This window comes from Heloderma suspectum, chromosome 2 (assembly GCF_057233095.1).
Source record: "Heloderma suspectum isolate Gila_16-S chromosome 2, 16-S_ref, whole genome shotgun sequence".
Taxonomy (NCBI): Eukaryota; Metazoa; Chordata; class Lepidosauria; order Squamata; family Helodermatidae; genus Heloderma; species Heloderma suspectum.
Window position 1 is genome coordinate 277,678,087 of NC_139459.1, and position 27,051 is coordinate 277,705,137.

The following is a 27,051-nucleotide window of genomic DNA, read 5'->3' on the forward strand; positions in this document are numbered from 1 at the left end:
GTTACCTTTCCAAATATTTCCATTGCAGGAAGCGGTTGAAGTAAATGCTATCAAGGTAGTCAGCAAAAGGTGCCATGCTAAGGTAGTCATGAATGAGCCTAGGGAAGGAAGCAGAGCCTATCAGAGATAGTGAGGTTTTCCTACGCAGGAAAATTAAGAGGGCACAGTTGGAGCTTCCTGCAGACAAAGGGCTCAATGCCCATCAAGCTTGAAACTCTTCAAGGGCCTTGAAGAGCTCTTGGCTCAGGAGGCCAGGACAGTGCCAAGGGCAGCAGGCATTGTGGAAACCCCAGGCAACATAATATCCCATCTGGAGAGCAATACATGAAAGAGTACAATGGTGACTTCCCTTTTCAGTGTCGGCCAGAGAAAGCAGGGCTCCAGACCACAGGCTCTTTGTTCATACACCACCAACTAATCACAGTACTGGAGCTTTTTCTACAGCTACAGTTGCAAGACCTGGGACCAGAAACCGAAATTATACTGGCCAATACAGCATGATGTACAGAGGGAGGGTACCCTAGGGCAGCGGGGTGGGCAGACATCAGGCTTATGGGATCTCCTTTGTTTTTTGCTAGACCCCAAGTCCACCAACTGGAGCTAGATGCAAAACAGTGGCTCAGGATGACAGGGGTGGGCCAGAGGGAGGGGACGACGACACGTAGTCTCAGAATTTAGAGACAAGGCTGCCTCTCAGTACATCCACAACCCAGGAATTGGTTTTCTCTACTAGAATGGAGTGCACAGTCCTCTCACACAAAAATCCACTCTTGGTTCTCCCCCAGCCCCACTTTCTTCCATCTCAGCAGCCTAATTTAGAAGGGGAGGGGGGGCCTTGCTGTTATTGTTATTGCTGTTGTGAGTCAGAAACCCTTGCCGATCTATGCAAATCACCCAGACATCTATCAGTAGATCTCAGTCTATTTTCTGTCCACCTCTGCTCTAAGCAAAGCTTGCTTTGAAGAAGCCATTTAATACTGCCACAGCTTCAAGTGCAACCACTACATCAGAGGCAAAGACCAACACAATCTCTGCCTGCAGTCATCCGGACAGTCTGTTCTACACAAACCTCACCAATATGTGCTGCCAAGGTAACGTAAGTTTGAAACAGAGGTCCTTCTTACTTCTTTATTTATATTCTGCATCCACTGAAATCAAACTGGCGTAACTATGGCGCCCAAGTAGTCTCTCATCCAGGCACTGACCAGATGCAGACCTGCTAGGCTTTGGCAAAGGCTGCTGCGTCATGGGCCTTCAGACCGTGCCCTTGGACTTCCAATGTTCTCAGGAGTACAAGTCAAAAGAAGGCTTCTTGCTCTGGAATATCTGAACAGGCTGGGATGTCCATTTTTCCACTCATCATCAAGAGGTGATTAAGCAAGCTAGCAACCTGAATATCAGGACGATTATTTATGAAGCAAATGTATATACTGCCTTTCCACTATACGAGGTGCATTGAGAAATAAACAACACCTATGCAACCAATTCCAACACCTGCTAATGACGAATTGTCCAAACAAACATGAATAAGGTGAGCAGCAAAGTTAGGCCCTGCTGGGTAACCAGTGACTACTGTCCTGGGGAATGTGCATGTCATGAAACAAATCCTCCCAATCCCTCCACTCACTTGGTAGATTCCTTAAAGAGCTCTTTACCCGCTTCCTGCTCCAGTCGTGCAGAGCACAGATTTACTAGCTCTGAGGGCACTTCAGGCACATGGTCGGCACCCTGAGGACAAAGGGTCAGGGTCAAACAGGAGACTGACAGTTCTGCAGGTTCTATGAACGGGCATGCTCAGGCCGGTGGCAGGTTTGAGGGCGGCCTGGGCAAGGTGCCCTCCAGACCGCCCTGAAGCCATATCCTGGTGGGCCCCCCAGCCCATTTACCAGGTGACCAGGTAAAGCAGCAGGGAGAGGCTGCTGCAGCTGCCCAGCATTTCTCCTTCCAGCACTGGGCTCTTCAAAGAGAGTCATGCTAGGCTTACCAGGGGGCACTCTGGGGAGGAGCAGCAGTGGCACAACCCCCCGCCCCCTGCGCCCTGCTTTTTGCCTAAAGGCCTGGCGACGAAAGGAGAACCGCTGGAATGGGCGGCTGCAGCTGCTGCCATCTTGCTGCGCTGGGGGCAGGGTCCAGGGCACCGGGGCAAAAAAAAAGAAAAAAAGTAGCATCTGCCCAACCCAGCACTTCTCCTTTCAGTTCCAGGCCCTTCAATTTATAAGAATAAATAAAAACTAAATTAAATAATCCTGTAGACAGTCCTGATAGGCCCTTTGGGGCTCATCATTTGCCCACTATGCCAGGAGCTGACACCAGACCTGGGTACAGATGTTTGTTCCAGGCCAGTAATGTTCAGGCACATGCAGCAGGGTAACAGCTGCTCTCACTCAGGCAACTGCTCTGTATCAACAGTGTATCTCATCAGTACAGTCCCCTGAAGCTAGCCATGCAGCTCCTTTGCTTGGCAACTGCAAACTGAGAAGATTCTCACCTTAGGGGTCAAATAAGTCTCAATCAGGCACTGCCCACACTCTTTCCGCTTCTCATCAGGGGTCACGTCATACTCTGCCTATACAGAATGAAGAGAAGAAAGCAACACCACGTAATTTACTCTGGAGACCTATACCAGGAATAAAAGATGAGAAAGGATCCAAACCAAACACATTTTCTTCTACAGCAAAACAGAGCAGGGACGTTCGAGAAATCCATCATCTGTCTCTGTATCCTTTGTGGGGAATGCAATATCACAATCCATTTCAGACATTTAAATATATAAAACAATTTTTATTTAGGTAATTTAAAATATTTCTAGGCTGCCCAGAAGCCCTCCCAATTTTTCAGATTGTTCCCTGCCTTTCTACCAGGAAATGGCATTAAAGGCAGCTAACAACAACAAGGCTAACACAAGACTCTCTCTGAGTAGAATATAACTTCTGGGAAAGTATCAGGGCTCTACACTCAGTTTTACGAGAGGCCATATAGCAGAGTCCCCTGATCCAAAACTCTCAGTTAGCTACCGCCCATGCATAACCCCAGGAGGCAGTTCTCATGCAGTTGTGCTTACCACAGCATCCAGGAATTTGACACAGCGCATAAGCTCAAGCCGCGTTTCACAAAACTGACGGAAGAGCAGACGGCCAATGGGCTGCTTCTCGCACAAACTGTGGTAGTCCCGCTCTGGAAAAAAAACAAGTATTAGTCTACTAACCTGTACCACAATCAAGAAGAGAGGAGGGCACTAAAGCCATCTCCCAGAGAATTCACTTGGTCCCACTTCACTGCAAGGTTCTGGACTCATTGTAGAGCGCCCAGAACCCTGCAGCTGATCTTCCCAACATTAGAAATCAAAGATCCATTCTTGCCCTAAAAAGCTATTATCTTGAGCAGATAACCTCTGTGTTGCCTCATTTCCATTTTTAATATTTTAATTCCCAGCCACAAGGCCCTCCTGTTACACCTTTATCTTCAGATTAATCTTTGTAAACCAAGCAAAGAGCTTCAGCTATTGGGCAGTACAGAAATGCAATAAATGAATGAATGACTGAAGATTAAGAGCTCGCTTGGAAGAAGTACTTCATTCTGTTCAACAAGTCAACCAACACTTTAGGAACCTACATGGCTACATCTGCATCATGGAATGCAGGATGAAGTCCCCAAGCAAGGAATCCCTATGGCATCCTAAGGATCTCTCTGCAGCAGGAGGAAATGCCCACTACTATATAACCTCTCTCTAACAGCATCTCAAGAAAGTTTTCTGAGAGAGAGAGGAGAAGAATCTGCCTAATTTGTTGCTCCCAACGAAGCTGTTGTTTTTAAAACAGCAACATGGGCTACTGAACACTTCCAAAAGAGGGGGCGGGGGAAGGATCTTATTAGACACCAGCTTGAGGCTTGCCTCCGTTCATGGTGTTGATTTGGGGGGGCTCCCCTCTTCTTTTTTTGCTTCTACCAAAAATGATAGGCCAACCTACCTCCATCACAGTAGTTGCTTGGCAAAACTATGAGTCAAGCACATCAGGTCCCTACATTTAGGTTGATCTTTCATCGCTTGCTTTTCTGCCCTCAACCTGACATCTGTACACGAGAGGTTTTATTGCTCTCCTTCATAAATCTGAAGGACAACCTCCTTCCCAACTCTGGCATAACTGGTGGGTGCAGGGAGAAGAGGAATGACATTCAGCTTTCTTATTAAATTGTGTTGCCAAGATCTTTGTTTCTGCATGACTCACTGATCTGGCATGTCTCCCAACTGGAAGGGGGAAGACGTGAGCAGTGCCTTCTACAGAGAGGCAACAGGGCAGCCTCCTCAGAATAGGGGATTCTGCTGCATTAAGTGTAACTGAATGATTCAAATAATACGACACATGGGAGAATTACTTGCCCTCTCAGCCGAGACTAAGAAAAGTCAACAAGACCAGAACAGTGACATCATGCTAAGAAGCAATAGGCAACTCATCTGGAGGAGGGTGCCTCAGGATCATGGGAGCTTTTAATTTTTAATTTCTTGCAGCAAACAAGTGTGTGGCTGGGAATTAATGATGCGGAAAAACCACAATGGTGATGAGAGAGAGAGAGACAGAGAGAAAGGTTTAAAGTGATCCTGGGTTAGGCACTGATTAGTATAGTGAACAATCCCCCTGCAGTTCTCCCAATCAGGAGACATGCCCCGATCAAGTGACTTGGGCTGAAACACAGGGCCTTGTACCTTAGCAAAAAGAAAGCCAGTCATCATTCCTTTTCTCCCAATCATGCCTCTATCCCTGTGCCACCCTACTTTTGGGAACCTCGAATCTTCTCCCCCAGGCTCTAACCACCACAGTGTCAAATTAGGACATATGTGAGCTTTAGCGGGGCCAAAAACCTCATTTTATGATGCAGAGCACTTTACAAGCTTTTCAACATGAGGCTATTAATCCGCTGTATCTTCTTTCGGTTTCATCCCAGAACAGAACTCTACACAAATAGCTTTTCCTTTCCTGCTTTTCCACTACATAACCTCTAGGTGGCACTGTGCTATAGTGGAATATACAAGTAGGAAAATACATTTTCTTTCAGTTTCACAAATAATACTGCATTTTCCCCACACTAAAAAAACCCTGCTCTTAAAAAACAGAAGCGAAACCGGAGGGTCACAACCTTGTCTAAAGAACCCATAAACAACCATGAGTAAGGAATGATGAACACATAATAAATTACTCATGTAGAAAAGCTCTGCATCAGTGCTCTACTCTTCTAACCCAACAATCAATATTCATATCATCTGTTGTACTATCAAATATGTATTTTATTTTGTATCACCAAATGAAAACAAAACAAGTCAAAGCAAAATTTGGCTGAAAAAGAGTTGGCCACCCCCCAACCCATCCCCCAGTACTATCTCCATTTCATCAATAATTATGACTTCATATCTAAGACCTAGCCTCAGGGACAGATACACTGAAGCCTAATGGGACCATTCATTCTTGGGGTATACCTGCACCCACATAGCTATGGAGCAGTCACAGTTTCCAAGTGCAGTTCTAAGCTGGGGTCTTGAGGGGAGAAGGAACAATCCTATCCTCCTAAAAAACACCATGAGTCAGGCAGATGTGTGTCCATTTTCTAAAATGCGATGTTTAATGTTTTTGCAACAAAGTATTTGGAAAGGAACATTGGTACAACTTCCTATTTATGGATTTTTATGTCTTCCATAGTATCCCGTATCTCCAGTGAACCTAAGGTCAAACTTCATAGCCCGACCCACCTTACCGGAATCAGTTTAGTCATCATTTCCCAGGAAGCCTCTCTTCTCTAAATCACCCCACCCCAACTCACTCATGGAGTGTGTGGTAAGTACTCTCCTCTTCTGTGCAGCAGTTTCTCTAAGGAAGCTGTGGTTTCCTGATTTGCGAATACGCTCGAAGAAAACAACACCAACCCAGAAAGAGGTGGGGGGAGGGGAAAGGGGCCATGTGCAAGCGGCACCATTTCCTTTTCTAGCAGGAAATGTGTGCATAGAATGAAGGAAGGTGAAGGATTCAGAGCCTGGCGAGATTACAGGATTTTCCATTGCTCTCCTGTATCGAGGGCACGACTGTTGCTGCAGCAGAGGAACTCGTTCTAGCAGCAGGAGCTTTGCACTAGAAAGGAGCTTCATGATAGGCAGGCCTGGCCCAAGGGCTCCATGATGGGACAGAAGGAAATCGGCACAGCAAAAGTAAAAAGTAAGAGTTGTCAGAAGAGGTGAAATCTCAGATTTCCCCAGTTCCCTGAATCCAGGGAAATGCCCCACAGACTGCTGCTCAGAAAAGAAAGCATGCCCATGGAGGTACTTTACATATCCTAGGAGGCAAGTGTGTGTTTTTAAAGACACACACAGCAAATCCTGGCCAACCAGAGGCTCCTCAACCATTGTACACATCCTTACAAACATCTGTTTCCCTTGCACATCACAGTTGTGTATCACCCGTACAAACTAAAGACAGTGACCAAAGCAGCATGAACTGTGTCAGCAGTGGATCCTGGCAAGATGCAAACTGGGAATTATAAAGAGATGGAGGCAGAAGAGCCACATCGCAGGACAGGGAGATCACAGGGACCATTCCAGTAGTAAAGACGGTGAAAGAAAAAACGTTATCCAAACCAAGTCAGGCCAACGCTTTAACTTCCAAGAGGTCAAATGGCTGGGCTGTGCAGAAAACATCTGAGTTTCAAGAGTCAGCACTGGAATACTGGCAGAGAACCAGGAGTGAATTTTCATCTTCCGTCAAACACAGGATAATGCACATCGGAAGGAATAATTAAGTGAAACCACTCAAGGAAAAAGCCTGGGCGTCACTGTGGGCGGCACAAGGAAACCCTAACTTAGTCCACAGTTGGGACCAGTGAGCGAGGGAGGGTGGGTGGGTAGACAGACAGATAGACAGACAGACAGATAGACAGGACTAGAGGAGAAACTGAACTGAACACTGAGCTGAAGAGCCATGTTAAGCCCAGGCAGGGCTGGGAATAGACCCCTGCCTGAAACCCTGGAGAGCCACTGCCAATGTAGAGTAGGCAGTGCTGAGCTAGACAGACCAATCGCCTGACTCTGTACAAAGATGCTTCCTAAGAAGCTGGACTGGAATGCAGAATCAAGTGTTCACAGCATCAGTTTTCCACACAGTAACACAGAAGTCAGCATGACAGAAGTGTATCGCAAATCATCAAGTTTATATGGGATGAGTTTCTCGCCCTCAGCTCAATAACATTTTTATGCTGAAAGAATAGTTATGCCAACTTGAAATGACCAATATTAATACTGGATGCTGATCAAAACCAGTGCCACATCTTTCCGTTTCCCTACTTAAGGCTCAAAAAAGCCCCATCCGCAAATCCATTTGCCGGAGAATGCCCCCAAACCTCTGGGAAGCAAGACACCCAGACCACATGGATCCCAAACGCAGGATTCCATTTCCACTGCCATTTTCAAGCAGGTAAGAAACAGCAAGATTTCCCTGCTGGGCAGCTGCAGAGACTCCTGCCATTTCTTACTTCCTCCACAGGCCCCACAAATGAGAAGTCCCTGCCTCTCTCCCAAACTCTCTGTGAGGAGAGGAGATTGGTGGCAGCCACAAATAATGGCCAGCTAGCAAGCCAAGCCAACAGTTGTGGACCCCTGCTCTGCTCATCCAAGTCGCCAGCATTTCCAGCTCTTCCTTAATACAGCAATAGTGCTAGAAAATTCTTTGAAATGATTATTCCAGGAAAAAAGAAACTACCACTGAAATATATCTGAATCTCAAACCAAATACGGTTCACCATAAGAATCTGGGTTCACTGTAGGAAGAATGGAATTCAAGTCAAATGTAAAAGGCTTCCTTTAAAAAAAAATTAACACTAGCTTCAGTATCAAGGTACACGATACTGGGAAAAAGAATCTCCTCTGCCATCTATGAGGAAGCTTGTATTTCTACTATACACTTAACAAGTGCAGAAGTTCTAAGGGAGGCCTGGCTGAGCAAGTCTTGCAAGTGACAAGAGCTACTGAGTAGCTCTGTGCAACAACCTTTTCTGCACCTGAGGCTCTTTGGATAAGCTTGCCATCCCAACAATTCCTGTCGATGACTTAAAAGGGAAGGCCCAGAGAGAAAGTCAACATTTTTTATCTTGGTAGATCCTTGGGCCAGCACCCAGACTGCAAAGAAGACCCTAGCTAGCACGTCAGAAGAAATTGCTGCAACTACAGTTTAGGAATTAAGGTTAGGCTAGGTGGCTGCATGACTTCATCTCACTGGGAAATAAATTGTTCCATCTTCTCTTTACTTCATCCAACTGTCCACTATCTTCTCAATAAGTTAATTATCATTAGAAGTGAAGAATTGTATAGTTAACGGGGGTGGGGGTGGGGTGGGGGGAGAGATAAGCAGGTCTACTTGCAAGAGAAAGAATACAGGCTCTAAAACAGGGGATGGCAACTTGTGGCCCCCCAAGATGTTTTGGCCTACAACTCCCATCATCGCTCACCATTGACTATGCTGGCTAGGGCTCACCCCTGATCCAAAGTGACAAGCACCTTTCCTACTGCTTCTTATGCACCTCAAAGGACTGGGATCATGAGAGACATGATGGGTGTTCCCCAGGAAGAGTCAGGATAGTAGAAAGAGAAGCAGCTGGATTCAAAAGACTGATGCCCAGAAGACAGCAAGTGGAAGCTTACCCAGGCATGTTTGGAGAACAGAAAATCAGCTGCTTCAAATGAGGCCAAGTAATCTTTGCAAAGGGAAATGAGCATTACTGAACATATGAAGATGTCTTATATCAAGGGTGGCCAAGATGGGCTTGGACTCTACATGTGGCGGACAGGTGCAGCTCCTGAGTTAACCGAGATGTCCATACGTTTTCCAGCTCCCGGCATCTTCCCTGGGATGCTGATAGACTGGGCAATCCCTGCCCTCTGCAGCCACTTCAGCTGCAGGCACCACTAAGGGCAGAGAGAGAGAGAAAAGTAATTGAAGAGGCATAGACCACATGCAAGAGCGGGAAGAGGGAAAAGACCGCTGAAGAAGCATGGAGGGGAGGAGACAGAAGCAGTTGCCTAAGAGGTAGCGTAGTTTGTGGTCTGTGGCCCAGAGAGTTTGAGCCTCTGGCTGCCCCTGCCTTACCCTAAGTCAGATAGTCTAGGCCACTAGCCTTGCTTACATTACGTCCCAGGTTGGGTTACAAGTCTGGAAAAGGTCTCTGTTTGAGATCATGGAGAACAGCTGCCAATCGCAGTAGACGCTATTAGCCTAGATGTGCTAGGCAATAGCCAAGTAACATTCAACATCCTGCCATCACAGGCATGCTCCTCACCCAATGTATGCCGAAGATCTTCACACTGGCTGATGTGTGGGAACTGCAGCATTTGGCGCCATTTTTTACTCTTGCCCTTTCGGTTCCCTCCTCCACCTGCAAGAGACATAGAATCAAAGTGAGAGAACCAAGAACCAGAGCTGACCAGAATAAACACACTACAAAATCTTGTTATTTATTTACAATATTTGTACACCACTCCGTATCTAAAACAGATTTCAGAGCGGTGAACATAAAAGGTAAAATAGTAAAAGTATAAAAAGATTAAAACACCACATTAAAATTATGCTTTTTAAAAACAGAATGCCAGTTAAAAACTGTGGCTGGTCAGTTAAGGAATGCCTCCTGGAAAGTGCTGTTTTCAGGTGGCACTGGAAGCAACATGGTGTTGGTGCCTCCCTGGAGTTCCAAAGAAAGGGGGCCACCACACTGAAGACTCTCCTCCTGCTGGACTCCAATTGGGCCATAGGTCCACGTGGAACCACCAGGAGCATGGCCTCTGATGACCTCAATGACTGGACAGGTTGGTAAGGGAGAAGGTGCTTCTCCCTTACCAACATTTGCCCTCCATCAGAACTCAGTTTAAAGGTGGCTAGAAAACAATTGCCCAGATCAAATCCAAGCCTTTTCCTAGCATTGTCTGCATCTGCATTTCGAAAGAAAGGACCATGTGCAATTACAGATGAGGAAAGAAAAGTTCAGAAAGGGAGCGAAGAACTTGCTTAAGGTCATGGACTGTTTCCCTGTAACTAACCTTCACTGGCTGAATACACAATGCGCTGAAATATAATCTTCAGGATTTTCTTCCATATCACATTTACAGGTACACATTAGAGGCTATTTGCTTAATGCCAAGTCTGTGTATATTTTAAGAGAATGAACCTGCTCTAGAGGAGTAAGTGCTAAGAGACAGCCATTCCTACACTCCCATTTAGTGCTGAAACCGATTCACAGGGCAGCCATAAGTTAATTGCTTGAGTTTGAGATATTGCTTTACTTCCCTCCAAAACATGGAAGAGCAGTTATTAGCATTTTGAAAGCAAAAGGCTAGCAGCATTACAGAGTTTACAATACTAATAAGAGGTATTAAGGTTAATTGCCCAGTCCTTCCAGTTTGCCCTCAGGTACCATTATGGACAATAAGAATGAAAGATTAAAAATACTTCAGCTTCTATACGTATCACCTACTCCTCATATTAGGTCAGAAAAAGAAAAGCTTACAGAGCAGATACCTCCTTCCCACCCAAACAAGTCACATAACTGGGCCTTTTCACTTCCCTGGGTAAAATCTTCCATACTGCACCAGCCTACTCAGATCCTTTGTGGAAAAACATATATTCTTTTCCCACAAAATAAAATGGGAACAGAGCAGATAAAGTCTTAATGTCCTCATAGCAAATGGGTTAGAGGCTGAGAAACAGTGACATGCAAGACCACCCAATGAGTTTCATGGCTGAATAGGGATTTAAGCCTGGGATTCCCACATCTAATCCCAACCGCCAGTTTGTCCTGCCATACTTACTCCTCAACATGTAAGCAGGAGTGAAGTTTGCCAATCTATTGTTAAGAAATATCTGTCAGCAGCACAAGATATCTAAAATAACTCAGCCCTCAGCAAAGAACCAGTGTGGTTAAACTGTACTTTGGCAGACAAACTTCCTGTGAAAGCCTTCACAACAGGCTATTCAAATGAGTGTGTGGGATGGGTGGGGAGCGAGTAGCCAGCTGCACAGAAGGTGGCAACCACCTCATCTACTTGGTATTGCACAGAATGAAGAACCTTTGGTGGGCCACTGGAACTCTGCTCACTTTTTTCAAGGTCTCTACTGGAAACCAATTTTCTACACACCTAGGATTCAATCCAGCTCCATTACAATCAATGGGGGATTGACTGAATGGGATGTGGGCAGCACTTCTGGAAAACAAATGTTCAGAGATGATGCAGTGTGGATAACATTATATTGTAAATAAGAGCCCAAGTGCTCTCCATTAGGCACATCATTGAAGATGGAAGGCTCAATGGCTTTGTGACAGGTTTTACTGTAAAATATTTTAAATAGGCAACTTGACCATGGGGCAGAGAGAGTGGGGAGGGGAGAGAAAAAATATATAAACATGCTGCAGAACAAACTCTTGCCTATGGGTGTGTGTTTTTCTCATTAGAAAGCAGGTATTGCCTAAACAGGCCAACAGTTGTGCCATATAACTGTACTGTACAAATCTAGGAAGGAAGTGAATCAAGGCAATAGGCAGCCAGCTGCACAATACTCTGAACTGCAGCTATACAAAGGGAGGAGCTCATTGGTGAAGGAGGAGGGTATGTTAGAGATCCTTGCTCTAGAGCAGTTTCAATGATGGGAGTCTACTAGCTTCACTTCTCACCAAGGTCAGAGCCAATTGTTTGCTTTTTCTTCCTCCAAGAGAGAAATCACAAAGAGAAAGACCAACAGCCAGCTTAGCCATTTCTTGAAATCTTATCTCTGCTGAACATAGCTATGAAAGCAGAAGCACTTTAAAAGGGAAAGGGGAGAGGGAGGATATACTCCTACACTTCCCCCCATGCCCCAATAAAATCACGACCAATCCCTTTTACAAGTATAATTTGAAAATGGGATTCACTATGAACACAACTCAACATCCTAAGAAACTCAGCTTTTAAAAAAGAAATAAAACCAATGCCGCTTTAGACTTCTATTTCACTCTATGTACACATGCTTGTGAAGCAGTAGCCAAATGCAAGGGGGTGGGGGAGTTAGTGCATGTACTGAAATATTTGTGTGTACTCATTAAACGTGACAGTCTTACAGGCACTATGCACACTCTTTTCCTTACATAGAAATTATTTCTGTATAGGAAATTTGTCATATTCAAAGTGGCTCTAAGAGGCCATCTTGGAAACGTATGATGAGCTCAAGGGCTCCACCTCATTTACATAGCTACCTAAGCTCAATTAGAATTGAGTGCATAAGAAATGCATGGAAATGGCAGATCTCAGTGGCCAGCTACTGGACATAAAGCACTTATTCCACAATGCTACTGTAGCAATTCCTAAGCAGCACAAGTAGTAGTTATGCATACAAGACAGCACAACAATCTATACATGGCAAGCTGATGTTATGAGCCTACTTTAAAAGTAAATGGCTCTTCTTCCTGAGATTAACCTTCATATATTCAGGATCCCCGAGTCTGTACATCCAGGAAATAATTACTGACAGGCTAGAAGGGAGAAAAAGTGATAAAGTTTTACACAAGATTCCCAGCCATCTGAGGTGATCAAGAACTCTAGTCTGTTTTGCCTCACACATTCGTAATTGTGAGCAAGCCCATCCCTCATGAGATGGGTTTAGAATCATAAGACATGAAATAATAAGATCTTATTGTTTGTGCCTTGAATACCCACCACTATGACCCTTTCAGGAGAAGTAGAAATGTATTTAAAGCTCCAATCCTGTATACTTACCCAGATTTTGGCAATGTACGGCACACCGATGTCTGGTGAGCCACAGATATATTGACCAGTCTAACGTGGAACAGTTAATGGGCAGAGTATAAATTGCACCCAGTTCCATTTGGGCAATGACTGGATAAGAGAAGTAGAGGAATCCTAGACTCCTGTCCAAAAAGTCTTTCAGATCTAATGGCCTGGTAGCTGCTCTAGACAAAAGGTCAGTACTTTATGGCAAGGAATTCCTAGGCTAACATTTCAAACATAGCTTAAAATAACTCCTTCCCTCTTTATAACAGCTGTATGTTTATCAATGCTGAATTCCATTTCCATCTCTTATCAAGAAAGCCATTCCCCAATGGTCAAGAGGTTCTCTCATCTCAACTCAATTGCTTTAGATATCTTTGAACTGTTCACATTTTTCACTTCATTACCCACTCATTTATCAAACACCACAGGACTTATCTTGAACCAGAACCCCAAATCTTTCACCACATTGGTGTATTCTTACTCTCTGCTTCTCTTGATTCATATGTGTTTTAATCCACAGCAATACTCAGCCCTGTGAATTAAGTTCTTAAATATCTGTTTCTGGTAATTCTAGATTTCAGGTATTTTACAAGGCCTTTAACAAGGACAATTGTTGGAAATCCTAAATTTTAAACAGCTTCAGTCCATCAAAGTAGCTGCCAAATTATCAAGAAACACCTGTTTCTCTGGATGAACGAAACCCATGTTTCTTGCCAAATAGCCAGGCAGTACAAAGCTCTTAAAAGCTCTCCTTTGGTTGACACTACATTGTAGCTCCTTCATGCTTGGGCCACTTCCTCTATAAAAAGCGTCTAAATTTAAGACACTTAGGCTGCAGTCCTATACACAGTTACCTGGGAGAAAGCCCTATTGAACTCATTGGGGCTCACTTCTGAGTAGACATGCATAGAACCATGTCATTAACCTGCAATCCTATACACTTACCTGACAGTAAGCCCCATGGAACTTACCTCTGAGTAAAGATGCACAGAATTGGGCTGTTACTAAAGTTTGGATGGTATCCTTATTCCATATAAATGATGCATTTAGACAAAGAAACTCAGAAAAACAAAAGAGCTTTTAGGAGAATGGGTTGTAAGGCTGGATAAGCATAGATGGGAAGTGAAGAAAATAGGGTGACAGTTTATTTATGCTCCTTAGACTGAGATGCCAGGACACTCTAGGCAGCTAATTCAGAAGCAAAACCTCTAACATCACCTCAGCCTACTTCATACTGTGCTACCTACATACACACACAGAAGAGCATCTTCCTTCCTATCAGCAATAGCTTCAGAAAGAAAACATCTCAGGCACAGCCTTTAATGCAAAGTCATTGCCCTAGTAGAAATTAATCGAACACCCAGGGCTGCCTGTATTCTGTTCTTCTGCCGTCACACTATATGGAATTTGGTGCTGGGTTCAGAATTCAGCACCCTGAGATTCCTAAACCTTCATTCACATGTGCTCAATGCCTAGTGAAATCTCAGGAACTAAACCAGAGGGGGACAGAACCTCCATAAGTCCAGATAGTGTGGCTTCAGTGCTCTGTATAGTCCTTTGCCCCTTCTTCATAACTAGCAGAAACAAAACCATTTTTTAAAGCAGGGCTGCACAGATTTATATACAACTATACACAGCCCTATCAAACCCCTTTATAGAGGACAGAATTTCTCACAAAGGCCTCGAAGCACACACAAAGAAAGTGGCAGGTTTGCAAGTACCGAGGCTTCAAGTGACACCGACTTTAAGAAGGTGTCTCAGGGCGCAATCCTATTCATGTTTAAATAGAAAAAGCCATGCTGGCTGGGGAATGCTGGGAGTTGTAGCCCTTTTCTCTGTCTAAACACGCATAGGATTGCACCCTAAAAGAGTTAAAATAAGAGTAGCGACATCTGTTTGGAGCTGGGGGGCGAGGGGTAAAGTGAACTTGCACCTCTGCTCCCGGATGACATCAAATGCTGTGGAAAAGAGCACAATCAGCAGTGACGGAAGAGACTACTTCACCTGCCACCTCATTAGTTTTCCTCTCTATGTGCAGACAGTCAAAGAAAAGGACAAGCTCTTTTCACATCTTACACATATCTCAGCCAGCAATCCCACAATTTTGCAGACTCTCAACAAATATAAGACAATGTTAGAGCATGCACAAAAATGGCGGACTACCACAAGGTAAGCTTGGCAACAGAGTACCCCATCCAGAACCCTGCAGACTGAGGGATAAAAATAAGATTCCAGAACTTTTCAGCACCCAACCCTACCTTGTTTGCCACAGCAACCCATTATGGAATCACACATACACAAGCTGAGCAAAAAGCCAATTCCTCAACATCTCTGCTACTGTATGGCAACAGAACATGATTCCTATGGGAAAACCCACATCAGATGCACTACAATATAAACAAACTTCTGATGCTCCACCTAGAGTCAAGTTGAATGATGCATAACGAGCTTCTCCTGCTACTACCAGCATCCAGAATCCTGAAGGAAAGACTCTTGTTGCCATTCCTTTGCTCTTCTCAGCCTGGAGAAGAGGTTAGATCACACCCTTACATTTGGGTAAAACTTCTAATGTGCGTTTTTTGAAAAATGCAAGTCTTGTTTCATCTCCAGATGGGTACTGGAGTCCAAGAAGGGAGCAAAGGCTTTATCAAGAAGAAGCCACACCATTGCCAGATCAAAGCAACTGTGTCTCCCTCCAACAAGCGATATTCACTCCCAGGCAACACAAGTCACTTTGCTCCATTTTGATTATTTGTGGGCTCACCTGGACCGCTTTGTGGACAGCTCCTTTACCAGGACTCCTAACACCCACCCCTGGGTGCCTGGTGGTTTGTGATTCACAAGCTCTGCAGTTTTATACTTTCACTACCCACGGGATGCGGGGGGAGCTTGCTGGCCAGGTCACAACAGCCCCCTCTTCGCCTCTCCCCCGCGACTGGCTCACGTCTTGGGCACTGAAGCCCCACAAGGAAGCGGTACCCCCACCGCCGCGACCCATGTGCGCCTGCAGGCAGGCGCTCGTGCCGGTCTCGCAGGCTCACTCTCGGGGCGCGCCGCGCAGCGCCTCGTGCAGCCCACCCTGTACCTCGCCCACTTCCCCAGCCAGGGCACCGCGAAGCCGGCCCCGCTCCTGCTGCTCCTCTTGCAACTCAGTCGGCAGGGAATGCCCCCTCCTGGCGGGGCGGCGAGAGACGTCGCCCTCGGCCGAGCCGGAGAGCAGCCAACAGTGCGGGGGCCAACGGGAGCCCTTCCTCCTCTCACCCGCCCGGCCTTTCGCGACCCAGCGAGCTCCGCGAGGTCCTCACCCTCGCGCGCCTTCAGCAGCACGGTGTTGGCCACGATATTCTCGAGCTCCATTGAGGCCCGCCCGAGGCGGTGGCGCCGCCGCAGCTGCTACTGCCGCCGTCCCCTCCTGCCACCCGGCCGCGCTCGCTTGCTCGCCTCCACCTCCGCCCGCTTGGTCCGGCACCTCGGCTACCTCCATTCTAGCCCCGCCCCTCTGGCTGCGCGCCTCGGCCAATCCCCGCTCCAGCACGGCCCGCATCGATTCTTGATTGGCCCCAGGAGTTCCCCCGCCTCCTCTCTGCCCTTCTTTTTCATTGGCCCCCCAAAGGAAAAAAGAGGAATGGAAGGGGCGGGCCGCGAGCGCCCAGAGTCCTTCTCAAGGGCTGGTTGGTTAAAACTGCCTTTCGGTAGAGGGGGAGGGGAAAACTATTGAAATGAGAGCTACCAATCGGATCACCGCGGTGAGGAATTGGACAGGCTGGAGCGGGGGTGTTGACCTCATTCCCGCCCCCCCGCCTTCCTAGTTGGAAATCTCGCCCGTGCAAATATGTGATAGGACGAGAAGTTGCTAGACGGTAGTGATGGGGGACGTGATAGGCAGTTTCGGAGGGTATGAAGCAAGCTTCGTACACGTGATCCGTGAAGAGAGGACTCAGAATGGGGTCTATGGGATGACAAGGAGTTGGGATAATAAGGGTACGGGTGAAGTTTTTGCATAGGTCAGGAGCAGTCCGATCCCATATGTGCTCACTTGAAAGTAAGAGCCCCATTGAGTTCGATGAGAATTACTGTGGGCAGAATTACTGTGCATAGCGTTATTCGGTAGCCCAAATCTTCTCAAGAGCAGGAATTCAAAAATCATTTTTTCTTGGACCCTAAACTAGCCTGTATTATAACTGTTAGCCATTAGACATAATCTCGCACAGGACAGATTATTAAAGATTGTGCATATCTTCTGATGCATTAGTTGCTAGCTGTTTTTTTTATAGGATGCTCCATAGCATAGAAGTAACTTCTCCTTGCCTCAGATGTGAATATGCCTTTGCTGTAATAGCACACACATCCTTCTCCAGGGCCAGTTTGGCCTGGTTCTGAAATGGTGAGCCTATGTCTGTGTTACAACACTTTTAGACTGTGTTGCAGGCTTATAGGATGGAGTGCTCCTCCATACAAGGCATACAAATAAATCCCTGCACACAGGAAACAATGTCAGGGAGAAAGATTCTACCCTACTTCCCTGCCATGCTAGTTTTCTAGGTGCAAGGAATTTAGAGTGGCAGACCATTCAAACATGTGAACTCCACCTGAAGACTGAAGTGGTACACTCTTGCCTTGCCTTTTCTACAGCAGTTTATCACATACAGTTTTCCCCAGAACCCCCAGTGACAATAAAGTGGGGGGTTGGACTCGATGGCCTTGTAGCCCCCTTCCAACCCTACTATTCTATGATTCTAAGAGGAGGCAGAAGCAAGTATGTCTGTCCATGATGTGAAATTACAAAAATGGGCGGCTTTTGCCCATTCTGGCGTTCAACTGACCCACAGAGGCTGCAATCCTATTCCCACTTACCCTCGCAGTCAGTCCAATTGAACTCACTGGGACCGCTGAGTAAACATGTACAGGATTGGGTTGTTATTGTAGTTCAAAATTTGTGAGCAGTAAGGACAATTGAAAGCTTGTGCAGGGGGTGGGAGAAAGTTCAAAATTTTATGTGAAAATGGGGAAAGTTTCAATTTTTAAAATGGGCTAAGTTACAATATTCTAACACATTAATGGGGGCCGCGGTGGCTTAGTGGTTAAGACGCTGAACTGCAGACTGGAAGGTCAGCAGGATGGCAGGACAGCAGTTCGAGACCCGAGTGCTGCATGACGGAGTGAGCTCCCGTCTTCAGTCCCAGCTTCTGCCAACCTAGCAGTTCGAAAGCAAGAAATTGTAAGTAGATAAATAGGTACCACTTCGGCGAGAAAGGTAACAGCGTTCCGTGCACCTCAGTGTTCAGTCATGCCGCCCACATGACCACGAAAGCGTCTTCAGACAGCGCTGGCTCTTTGGCTTAGAAATGGAGATGAGCACCACACCCTAGAGTCAGACACGACTGGTTGGGGACACCTTTACCTTTTTTTTTAACACATTAATAGCCTACAGTGTCTGACTTGACAAACATCATGACATGGGAGGAATGTGTCAGAATTCAGAATTCCTGTGGGTGACAATTCAAGAGTTGGATGAGCTTCCACCATTTGAAGGTTCAGTCAGCCTGAACCTAAGAAAGAAGCAGCGCGTGGCAAAAGGGAGGGAAAACAGAAGAATGGTGACAGATGGTTTAAATCTGAATGGTGACAGATTTAAATGCTATTTTGGGCTGCATTCATAGAAACTTCGCTTCCAAATCCCGGGAAGTACTAGTTCCCCTCTACTCAGCACTGGTTAGGCCTCATCTGGAGTACTGTGTCCAGTTCTGGGCACCACACTTTAAGAAGGATGCAGACAAACTGGAGAGGGTTCAGAGGAGGGCAACAAAGATGATCAAGGGACTGGAAACAAAGCCCTATGAAGAGAGACTGAAAGAACTGGGCATGTTTAGCCTTGAGAAGAGAAGACTGAGGGGAGATATGATAGCACTCTTCAAGTACTTGAAAGGTTGTCGCAGAGAAGAAGGCCAGGATCTCTTCTTGATCATCCCAGAGTGCAGGACACGGAATAATGGGCTCAAGTTACAGGAAGCCAGATTCCGGCTGAACATCAGGAAAAACTTCCTGACTGTAAGAGCAATACGACAATGGAACCAATTACCTGGGGAGGTGGTGGGCTCTCCCACACTGGAGGCCTTCAAGACGAGGCTGGACAGCCATTTGTCAGGGATGCTCTGACTTGGATTCCTGCATTGAGCAGGGGGTTGGACTCGATGGCCTTGTAGGCCCCTTCCAGCCCTACTATTCTATGATTCTATGGTCCAGTGAAGTGGAGAGTAGCGTAAAGAATTCTGGGATTCCATTGACCCTTGCATTGTGCACACGTGCAAGGGTGAGGCCTGGTTCATACATTATGATTTTAATGTATACAAGCAAAACATTTCATATATGTGAACAATTAATACGTGCACTTAATCATCACATGCTTACTACCAAGTATGATACACATGGTATCATGCATGTATATCATACACATTGTATGGTAAAGTACATGAGCAGGAAACTGGAGCTGCACTTGCATGTCCAGGAGCACCCTCAACCTAAAAAGGTCCAGAAGCATCTTCATTCTAAAAACAAGGAGTACAATCCCATCCAGAACAGGTAAGTCTTTCCAAAGTTAATTGGATCCTACACAATCAACATCTCTGTCTTATCTGAGTTGAGTTTAAGGCTGAAACCATGTTCATGCTTACATGGAAGTAAGCTCTACAGAATTCAGTGAGACTTATTTCCCAGTAGGGATGCCACCAAAGTTTGAGAATACTGTGCTCACAGTGTGAATTTACCCAGCTCACAATACACAAATGTCTTTCTAAGCAAGCTCCCTTGCTCATGAAAATGGTCTTCTACTTGTAATTTGAACTGCACATGACGGATTTATGTGCCTGCGCAATCTGTATTCCTTGTACTAAGTTGCTCAATAAAGCAGTTGCTCTGCTGGCAATTGGTGCAATGTTAAATACGTATGTGATTTGCAGAACAATAGCCTGGCTCTGAGGCTCTTGAGCAATTACCATGCCCCAAGGGTAGGGCATGCATCAAATCAATGTAAACTTTACAAAAGCAAATCACAAGTCTAGTTCTTGATAAAACAAAACCTCTGACTCTGACCATTGGGGTGGGGAGGAGATTTGCCTAATTAACAATAAATCAACCAACCAATGTTAAGCAGCATGGAAGATATGATAGAAACCTGTGGCACTCCACAGGATAATTCCTGTGGGAATGAGCAACAGTTTCCCAGCACCACCATTTGATACCTCTCTGTGAAAAGAGAGGGAAAAGCAGAACCACTGCAGAGCCCCAAATCTGCACACGTGCTCCAGAAGGCTGATGGTATCAAGAGTTACTGAAAGGCCCAGGAAAATTAGCACAGGCACCCTTCCCCTGGCCTTTCTCCTGGTGCAAGACATCAGCCAGGGTAACCAAAGCAATTTGAGTCCCAAAACTGGGCTACAAGCTAAGATGGAACTAGATCATCCTTCCCTAACCTGGTGTCCTCCAGATGTTTTGGACTATGACTCCCAGCATTCCTGAATATTGCTCATGCTGGCTCAGGCTGATGGGAGTTAAAGTCCAAAACATCTGGAGGGCACCAGGGTAGGAAAGGCTGACCTCCATCAGCAATGGGGAATCTTTGGCCCATGGAAGTTCCCTATCTGGCCTGTGGAGCAGGGCCAGCCCTCCCATGAGACAGGGTGAATCCCCCGCCTTAGGCGGTAGAGCAGGAGGATCAGAAAATTGAGCACTCCCCACCCCCCACTAGGAAGGCTCCCTGTGGATGCCACTGAGCGGGGAGGTGCTCCAAGGAGTTGGCCACTCTCCCGCTGTGGCATTTGCTATTACCCACGCTCTGGTAACCTCCTGTTTAGACTACTGAAAAGTGTTGTATGTGGGCCAAACTTTTAAAACAGTTTGGAAATTGCTTGGTCCACAATAGGGCCACTAGATTACTAACTAGGCGGCTCTTTTTTTTTAACGTATAAGCCACATTTTAGGAACACCCTCCTAAGATGGTACACAAAATTTAACACCACAAAACACAATAAAACAATTATAAAAACTGGAATAGAACAAGAATACAACCAACATTACCATTTAAAACCAGGCAGCACCATATACAAAACAGCAGCCAATTAAGTCCTGACTAAGTTATTGGCCAAGGTAGGTCTTTGGGGCCCTCTTGAGGCCTGTAATTATGGGACTTGGTGAACATCAATTGGAATAGAGTTCTACAAGCAGAGGACCACAACCAAGAAAGCCCTGCCCAGGCCCTTTTCGACCCTGCTCTTTGCCACCTGCAATGGCTTCCAATCTATTCCTGAGTCCAATTTAAAGTGCTGGTTTTAACCTTTAACTCCCTTATCAGCTTGGGAGCAGTTATCTGAAAGACCACTTTCTTCTATATGTATCTACCCAGATCTTAAGATCTCCTGCAGAGGCTCTGATCTGAGTGCCACAACCAAATAAGATGGGCAGGTGGCCACTAAACAAAAGGACTTCTGGTGATGGCATCCTGGTTATGAAACAGCCTCCCCAGAGAGGTTCACCTTTTGGCCCCAAAAACTTTCTGTGCACCCAGGCCTTCTAAATAATTCCTGGGAGCCAGTGTGGTGTAGTGGTGAAAGTGTGTATTTATGTATTTATTTATGCAATATGTATTTATTTATGCAATAAATAAATAAAGCCTCTCAGTTTTAAAATCTGTATTTTAATTCTGCAGTTGCAACAAGTTTGGGGGGGTTGTATGTATGCTGCTCTTAATTTTATGCAGGGGGGGCCGCTTAGGCATTGCCAAAAAAGAGGACAAAAGAGGACACTGATTTGCAATAAAGGTTCATATGCTAATTATACGTCTAGATGCACAAATAAATAGAAATACAGTACATCTCACCCTAGTGGAGATGATTGTGACCAGGTAGTAGTTAGACTGTTGGACTAGGATGGGGGATCAACCCTTGCCCCAGTGAAAATCAGCCCTCTGAAGCCGCTATTTGCTCCAAAGGGGGGGACGGGGACTATGTGCAACTCAAGTATGTTTTTTCCTAACAAAGCAAATAGCAGCTTTAGGGGGACAATTTCCATTGGGAAAACTGCAGTGAGGAAGAGCTAAATTCCCTTTTCCCCCCACGCCGCAGTCCCAGTGCAGATCCCTACCACCCCCACAGCTGCTTTTGCAAAAACATTGAGATGCACCCAAATATCTCTCCACCACCCTTTGTGTCTGTAATTTCAGAATGAGATTTGCCAGGGACTGCAAGAAAAGTCAATGAACGGTGTTGCTGTTTCATGTTGTGGAATAACCAGGGCAGCAGGTGGCACTGCAGGAAAGCAAAAAGAAAGGGCACCCCACCACCGCCACCTTCAGTGGCAAATCCTTTTTCTTGGCACTCCAGGGCCTCCTGCCTGCTCCATTTTTAGCTCCCATGTAGACAGCTGTTAGCAAAGGGTGGTTTGCTACAATGAGCTTAGCATGATTATTTGTAGTCTATCAGAGGCTTCCCAGAAGGGCTGATGTGGCAGGAACAGGAAGCGTTCCCTGTTTACATAGGGGTTCCTCCCAGAGATAAGACATTTCCCAGAGGTGCTGGCTAGAGGGAAGAAGATGATAAGTGGTTGTTGTTGTTGTTATTATTATTATTAAAGGCATCACTGAGTAGGAGTAGAGGGCCAGGCAAGGCAAAGCAATATAACCATGACGTGTACTGTTGGGGAAATAGAAACATTGAGCTAAGGTCAGCGTGACAGTATGTAATGATTGCAGCACTCCAAATAGAACCCCACTGTCTTGCTCTCAGCTGTAGTTTAGGGCTGAAACTTTTATACATAGTTGTCTGGGAGTAAGACTCATTGATGGGACTTATTTCTTAGTCAACATCTATATAGGATTGCACTGCTAGGGTGCAAGCCTATGCATGTTTAGACAGAAATAAGTCCTACAACTCCCAGCATCCCTCAGCCAGTATGGTCTTTTCTGTCTAAACATGCATAGGATTGCACTCTTAGTCATTAAAACAGACTGGAACTGCACAGCTACGACTGTGTACCTTTGCAATGCCCTTCCAGGCTTTACCCACAGTAGGGTGGCTTTTGTCCCCTAGACCTTCCTCATTTTATTTACTTAATTTTCCCCCACTGCTACTCCAGCAAGCATACTCAGGTAGCAGAACCTGGAAGACTGTGGTAAAAATGGATGAGGTTCCATGTTAGAGCATCTCACAAGCCTAAATCCAACAAAGAGTTAAGCATGCTTCAGCCCCATTGATTTCTTGGCAAACTCTGTGGTGGACTTAGGTCATAGTGTCCAGAAGTCTTGTAGATTATTTATTTATTTAGAATACCTTTTGATAACCCCCTTAGTTTAATGAGTACAAATCAAGGGGCGATGTACAAATAAAAACAACGAAGAAAAAAAAAGAAAAACAATGAAAAATGGGATTATCCTCATATCCTAAAATGTACGTGCTCTTAATTTATGGTTGCTGCCGCCAGAGAAATGGGTTGGAGGAGTGTAGGCATTGGCAATGGCCATCCAGCACAGAAGTGATACACGTGAGCAAATAAGCACACAAACCATGTCAGGTTATTAATTCTTCTATTAGCAGGGTGCGAAGAAACACTCTGTATATAACTGTTATTGTTCTGTTTACTTTGTGTGGCCTCTGAGAGGCTATAATGTATCTGAGTAGGTCTGAGGCCTTGCTTTATTGCTGTCAAAGGCCTGTGTAGTAGTTGCTTAGTGACATTCTGAAGATGGGGGGGGGGGAGAAAGAATCACTTTGAATATTTATAAATGGGCCTGGATCAGGTAAATTCAATTTTGATTGGCTGGGGATTCTAGTTAGGTGGAAAGAGCAGTTGGGAAATGAGAGTTGACAGTTAGGAGTTGAGAAAGTCTGTTGGTAGGCAGAGAGGGAGAAGTTCTGCTTGTTGGTGTGTGGTGTTTAGAAGGACTAGGAGAATGGTGAGGAGAAAGTGAATAGCTAAGGCCTGAATATTAAGGTATTCCTTCTCTGTGGGATAACCATATGTGGCTGGTGAAGTTCAGGAGTAGAGAGCAGGTGGCTGTGTTATGCCCAGGAGGCTGCCCTAAAATCTTGCCCAGAGAAGATTATACAAGCAGACATTAAAACCCAGATAAATGATCCAAGCAGCCAGAAATACAACAGGAGGAGCTTTGGGAGTCAGGGGAAGACTGTACCCCAGAGCTGGACCTGGTTGTGAGTGTATTTGGCTGGGGTGGAAGTTTAGGGAATTTGGCCTGAGGCAAAATAAGTCATTAAGGGAGCAATCCTATGGGGATAGTTGGCTGCCTCCGAACTCGGAGGCAACGGCCTATCCAATGCATGGTGGGAGAAGCGTGGAGGGGATCCTCTCCTCCACACTCCAAGTGACCATTCGCAGCTAGACTGCTGATTTCGGTTGTATAGCTGCAGGACATCGGAGTGCAGGGTGGGGAGGCTGGACGACACATAGGAAGTGTCATACTGGCACCTATGAACTCCCTGCCCTCCCCACGGGAACACCCCCTTTCCCACCGCTCAGTGCTGCTCTTACGAGCACGGAGCACAGGAACGATCTGTGCTGCCTACAAGGCGGCGGGGGAGGGGGGAGGGAGGCAGTTCTCCGGGAACTGACCTTGGAGCACAGGCTCCGAGGTTGGTTCCCGGGAACTGACCTATCCTATGGCCATCTAGCCACTGTCTAGCAGCCATAGGATTGCACCCTAAGAGGCTTGTGGTAGCAACCGTGTCTCTTGAGTCCTTAAGAATTGTCACTAAGCAGTCTTTTGAAAATCCCGAAGTAATTATTAGCAATCCCTTAAGTACAAAATATCCCTTTAGTAAATTAACTTGTTCAATAGTTCATCTTGTCTCTAGTGTTAGTGTCCATCTCACACCTAAGCCTCTTATACTAAGTTACTAGGAGGTTTAAAGCATTCTAAAAGAATTGGTGGCAGCAGAAAAGGATCAGCTTGTGGAACTCTGAGTTATAGCGGCAGAGAGTTCCTTAGGGCTGGAAATATTAGCATTTGCTAACAGTAAGAAATCCTACAGGTGGGATTGCTCAGTGAAGAAGCAGTTTCCCCATAGGTGGTGGGAGTGCTGGGGGGTGAAAATCCCCCATTCAAGGCTTCTATGCCTTGAGCAGCTGCATCACAAGCTTTACCCATCACTGCATCTACATACAGGAAAAAGCTTCACCTACTGAATTTCTGCTTGTTACACAGCTCTAAAACACACAGAGAGGCTCTGGCAGAACAAAAGAAAACATTTCAGACTCTACTAGTCAGCATTATGAAACCAGAGAGAGTCCCAAGTTGATGGTGTCAGATCTGGGAGCCTGAAGAAATCTAGATCAGCCAGGGAAGAGACATACAACAGGCCATGCTCTAGGTGCATGTCACATGCCAGGGTACAGGCAGAGCACGTTGAGAAGCGGTGGTGCTTTTCCAGGGAAGCTGAGGTAGTTCCAGGGAAGGGTTGTGATAGCACTTGTCACTTGGCTCCACTGTGTCCAGAAGTCACATGCCCACGTGGGCACAAGCTTTCTGGCAGGATTGGCAGGCAGTATTACAACCTGGATCCCAGAAAGAACATCACTGGGATGCTCAAATTCTTTGTGTTTGTCCATGAGCCAAATTTTATAGAACAAATTCACCACAGTTGCACAGATTATGCTGGTATAGCATAATGGCTAAGGATGTAAGATATGAACTCTAAACCAAGTGTCCCGAGTTTCATGCTCACTTCACTAGGTGGTCTTAGGTAAGCCACAATCTCTCAGCCTTAGCTCCACATCTGCATTATGAGTATACGAACATTAACTTATCTTACATGGATCACTAATAACATATGCAAAGTGCTTTGGATGCTAAAAAAGTGCTGTACATTTCCTTCTCCACTACCACCACTGTAGCCATGTGTCCTCTTTTACAGAGGACTGTCCTCTATTTGAAGGGCTGCCAGAGGACTGTCCTCTCTTTTGAAGGCATCCTCTATTTGAAGGACTGTCCAATCCAAATCTGGTTTAAAGATAAAGAACCATCAGAAGGAAGAGCTGGGCCTTGAAGGTGCCCATCAACAGCAACTGGGCAGCAGACCAAGCAAGGCACACAGGTCACCTGGTCACAGTCTTCCATGCTATGGTACTGTATTTCTATTTACATCTGAATTATGATTTCTAAATTTGCATCTACATATGTAAATTAGCATATGCAAATTGTATGCAAACCTTCTTTTCCCCTTTTTTGGTGATGCGTTTCCTCTTATTTTGGTGATTCATAAGTGGCCACCCCGTCATTAAGGGAAATGTCTTGACAGGAAGAGCAGCGACAGTGTAACCAACCAATGTATCTAGGGCATGGGTGGGCAGAAAGTAGCTCTCCAGATGTTTGGACTTCAGCTCCCAGCTTTCCTTCCCATTGGCCATTCTGGCAGGGGCTTCTGGGAGTTGAAGTCCAAAACATCTGGAGATCTACCTTCTGCCCACCCGTGACCTAGTTAGTGGGCTGATGAGCTTTCCCTTGCTGGAGGTCTTCAAGCAGATGCTGGATTGTCATCTGTTGGATATTCTGTACCCTGAGATTTCCCACACTGAGAAGGGAGCAGGACTAGATGGCCCACAAGCCCCGCAAACTGCTACTACTACTGCAACTATGAGATGGCAGCTACCACTACGACCACTACTGTTGTTAATATTTTAAGGCAAAAGGATTTAGAGACTGACTTCCGATTACAAGACCCAAAACGAGGCTAGTCATGAACTCTTGACACACTTGAAGACATTCAAGTTTTATAGAAATAAAAGAAGAACTGCCAACCTCTTTAACTGCCCAAGGCAGGTACCCAGCCTGCCAGCACAGGGTCACATGTAAGCAGTATACTAACCTCTTGCACCACATTCAGTCCTTAGGCACCTTTTCAGATCCAGTTTGCTGGAACTTAAAGATCCAAGGTCTGTTTCTTTGTAAATATGGGATAGGGTGAAAGAAAGAAAAAAGAATTAATAGTAAAATACAACAGCAACAACCCTGAAAGTCCAATCTGTGTCTTAGACAATGGGGGCAACAATATCCTATATATACTGCAGCCCCAGCCGTCACAAAACGTACCATAGTGAGCACCACAAATAAAATGGAATTCTAAAAGTGCGCAAGTCCGGGACAAAACAGGAAACAGGGACAGGCTGATATGGGTGGCTCCATCAGCCTTCTCGAGCAATTTCCACTCACCACTTCATCTCTCCCAAACCCCACAGAACCAGCGGCGGAGCAGGCCCTTCTCTTG

General features: G+C 45.8%; 1 protein-coding gene across 7 annotated transcripts in view; it reads right to left on the reverse strand.

The window, feature by feature from the left end:
- GRK6 (G protein-coupled receptor kinase 6) overlaps positions 1 to 27,051 on the reverse strand; it is a 41,558-nt gene that overhangs the window by 14,156 nt on the left and 351 nt on the right. For 2 of the 7 annotated variants that reach the window (XM_084839436.1, XM_084839433.1), the window contains exons 1-6: positions 16,090 to 16,248; positions 9,310 to 9,405; positions 3,062 to 3,174; positions 2,489 to 2,566; positions 1,628 to 1,728; positions 6 to 98 (exon numbers count right to left, since the gene is read on the reverse strand). In XM_084839436.1, coding sequence (XP_084695562.1) covers positions 6 to 98; positions 1,628 to 1,728; positions 2,489 to 2,566; positions 3,062 to 3,174; positions 9,310 to 9,405; positions 16,090 to 16,141 — 533 coding nt within the window. In that variant the 5' untranslated portion in view covers positions 16,142 to 16,248. Of the gene's footprint in view, positions 1 to 5; positions 99 to 1,627; positions 1,729 to 2,488; positions 2,567 to 3,061; positions 3,175 to 8,674; positions 8,939 to 9,309; positions 16,286 to 26,652; positions 26,728 to 27,051 lie in introns of those variants that run through there. The other 5 variants (XM_084839434.1, XM_084839438.1, XM_084839437.1 and 2 more) reach the window with 5 other exon arrangements.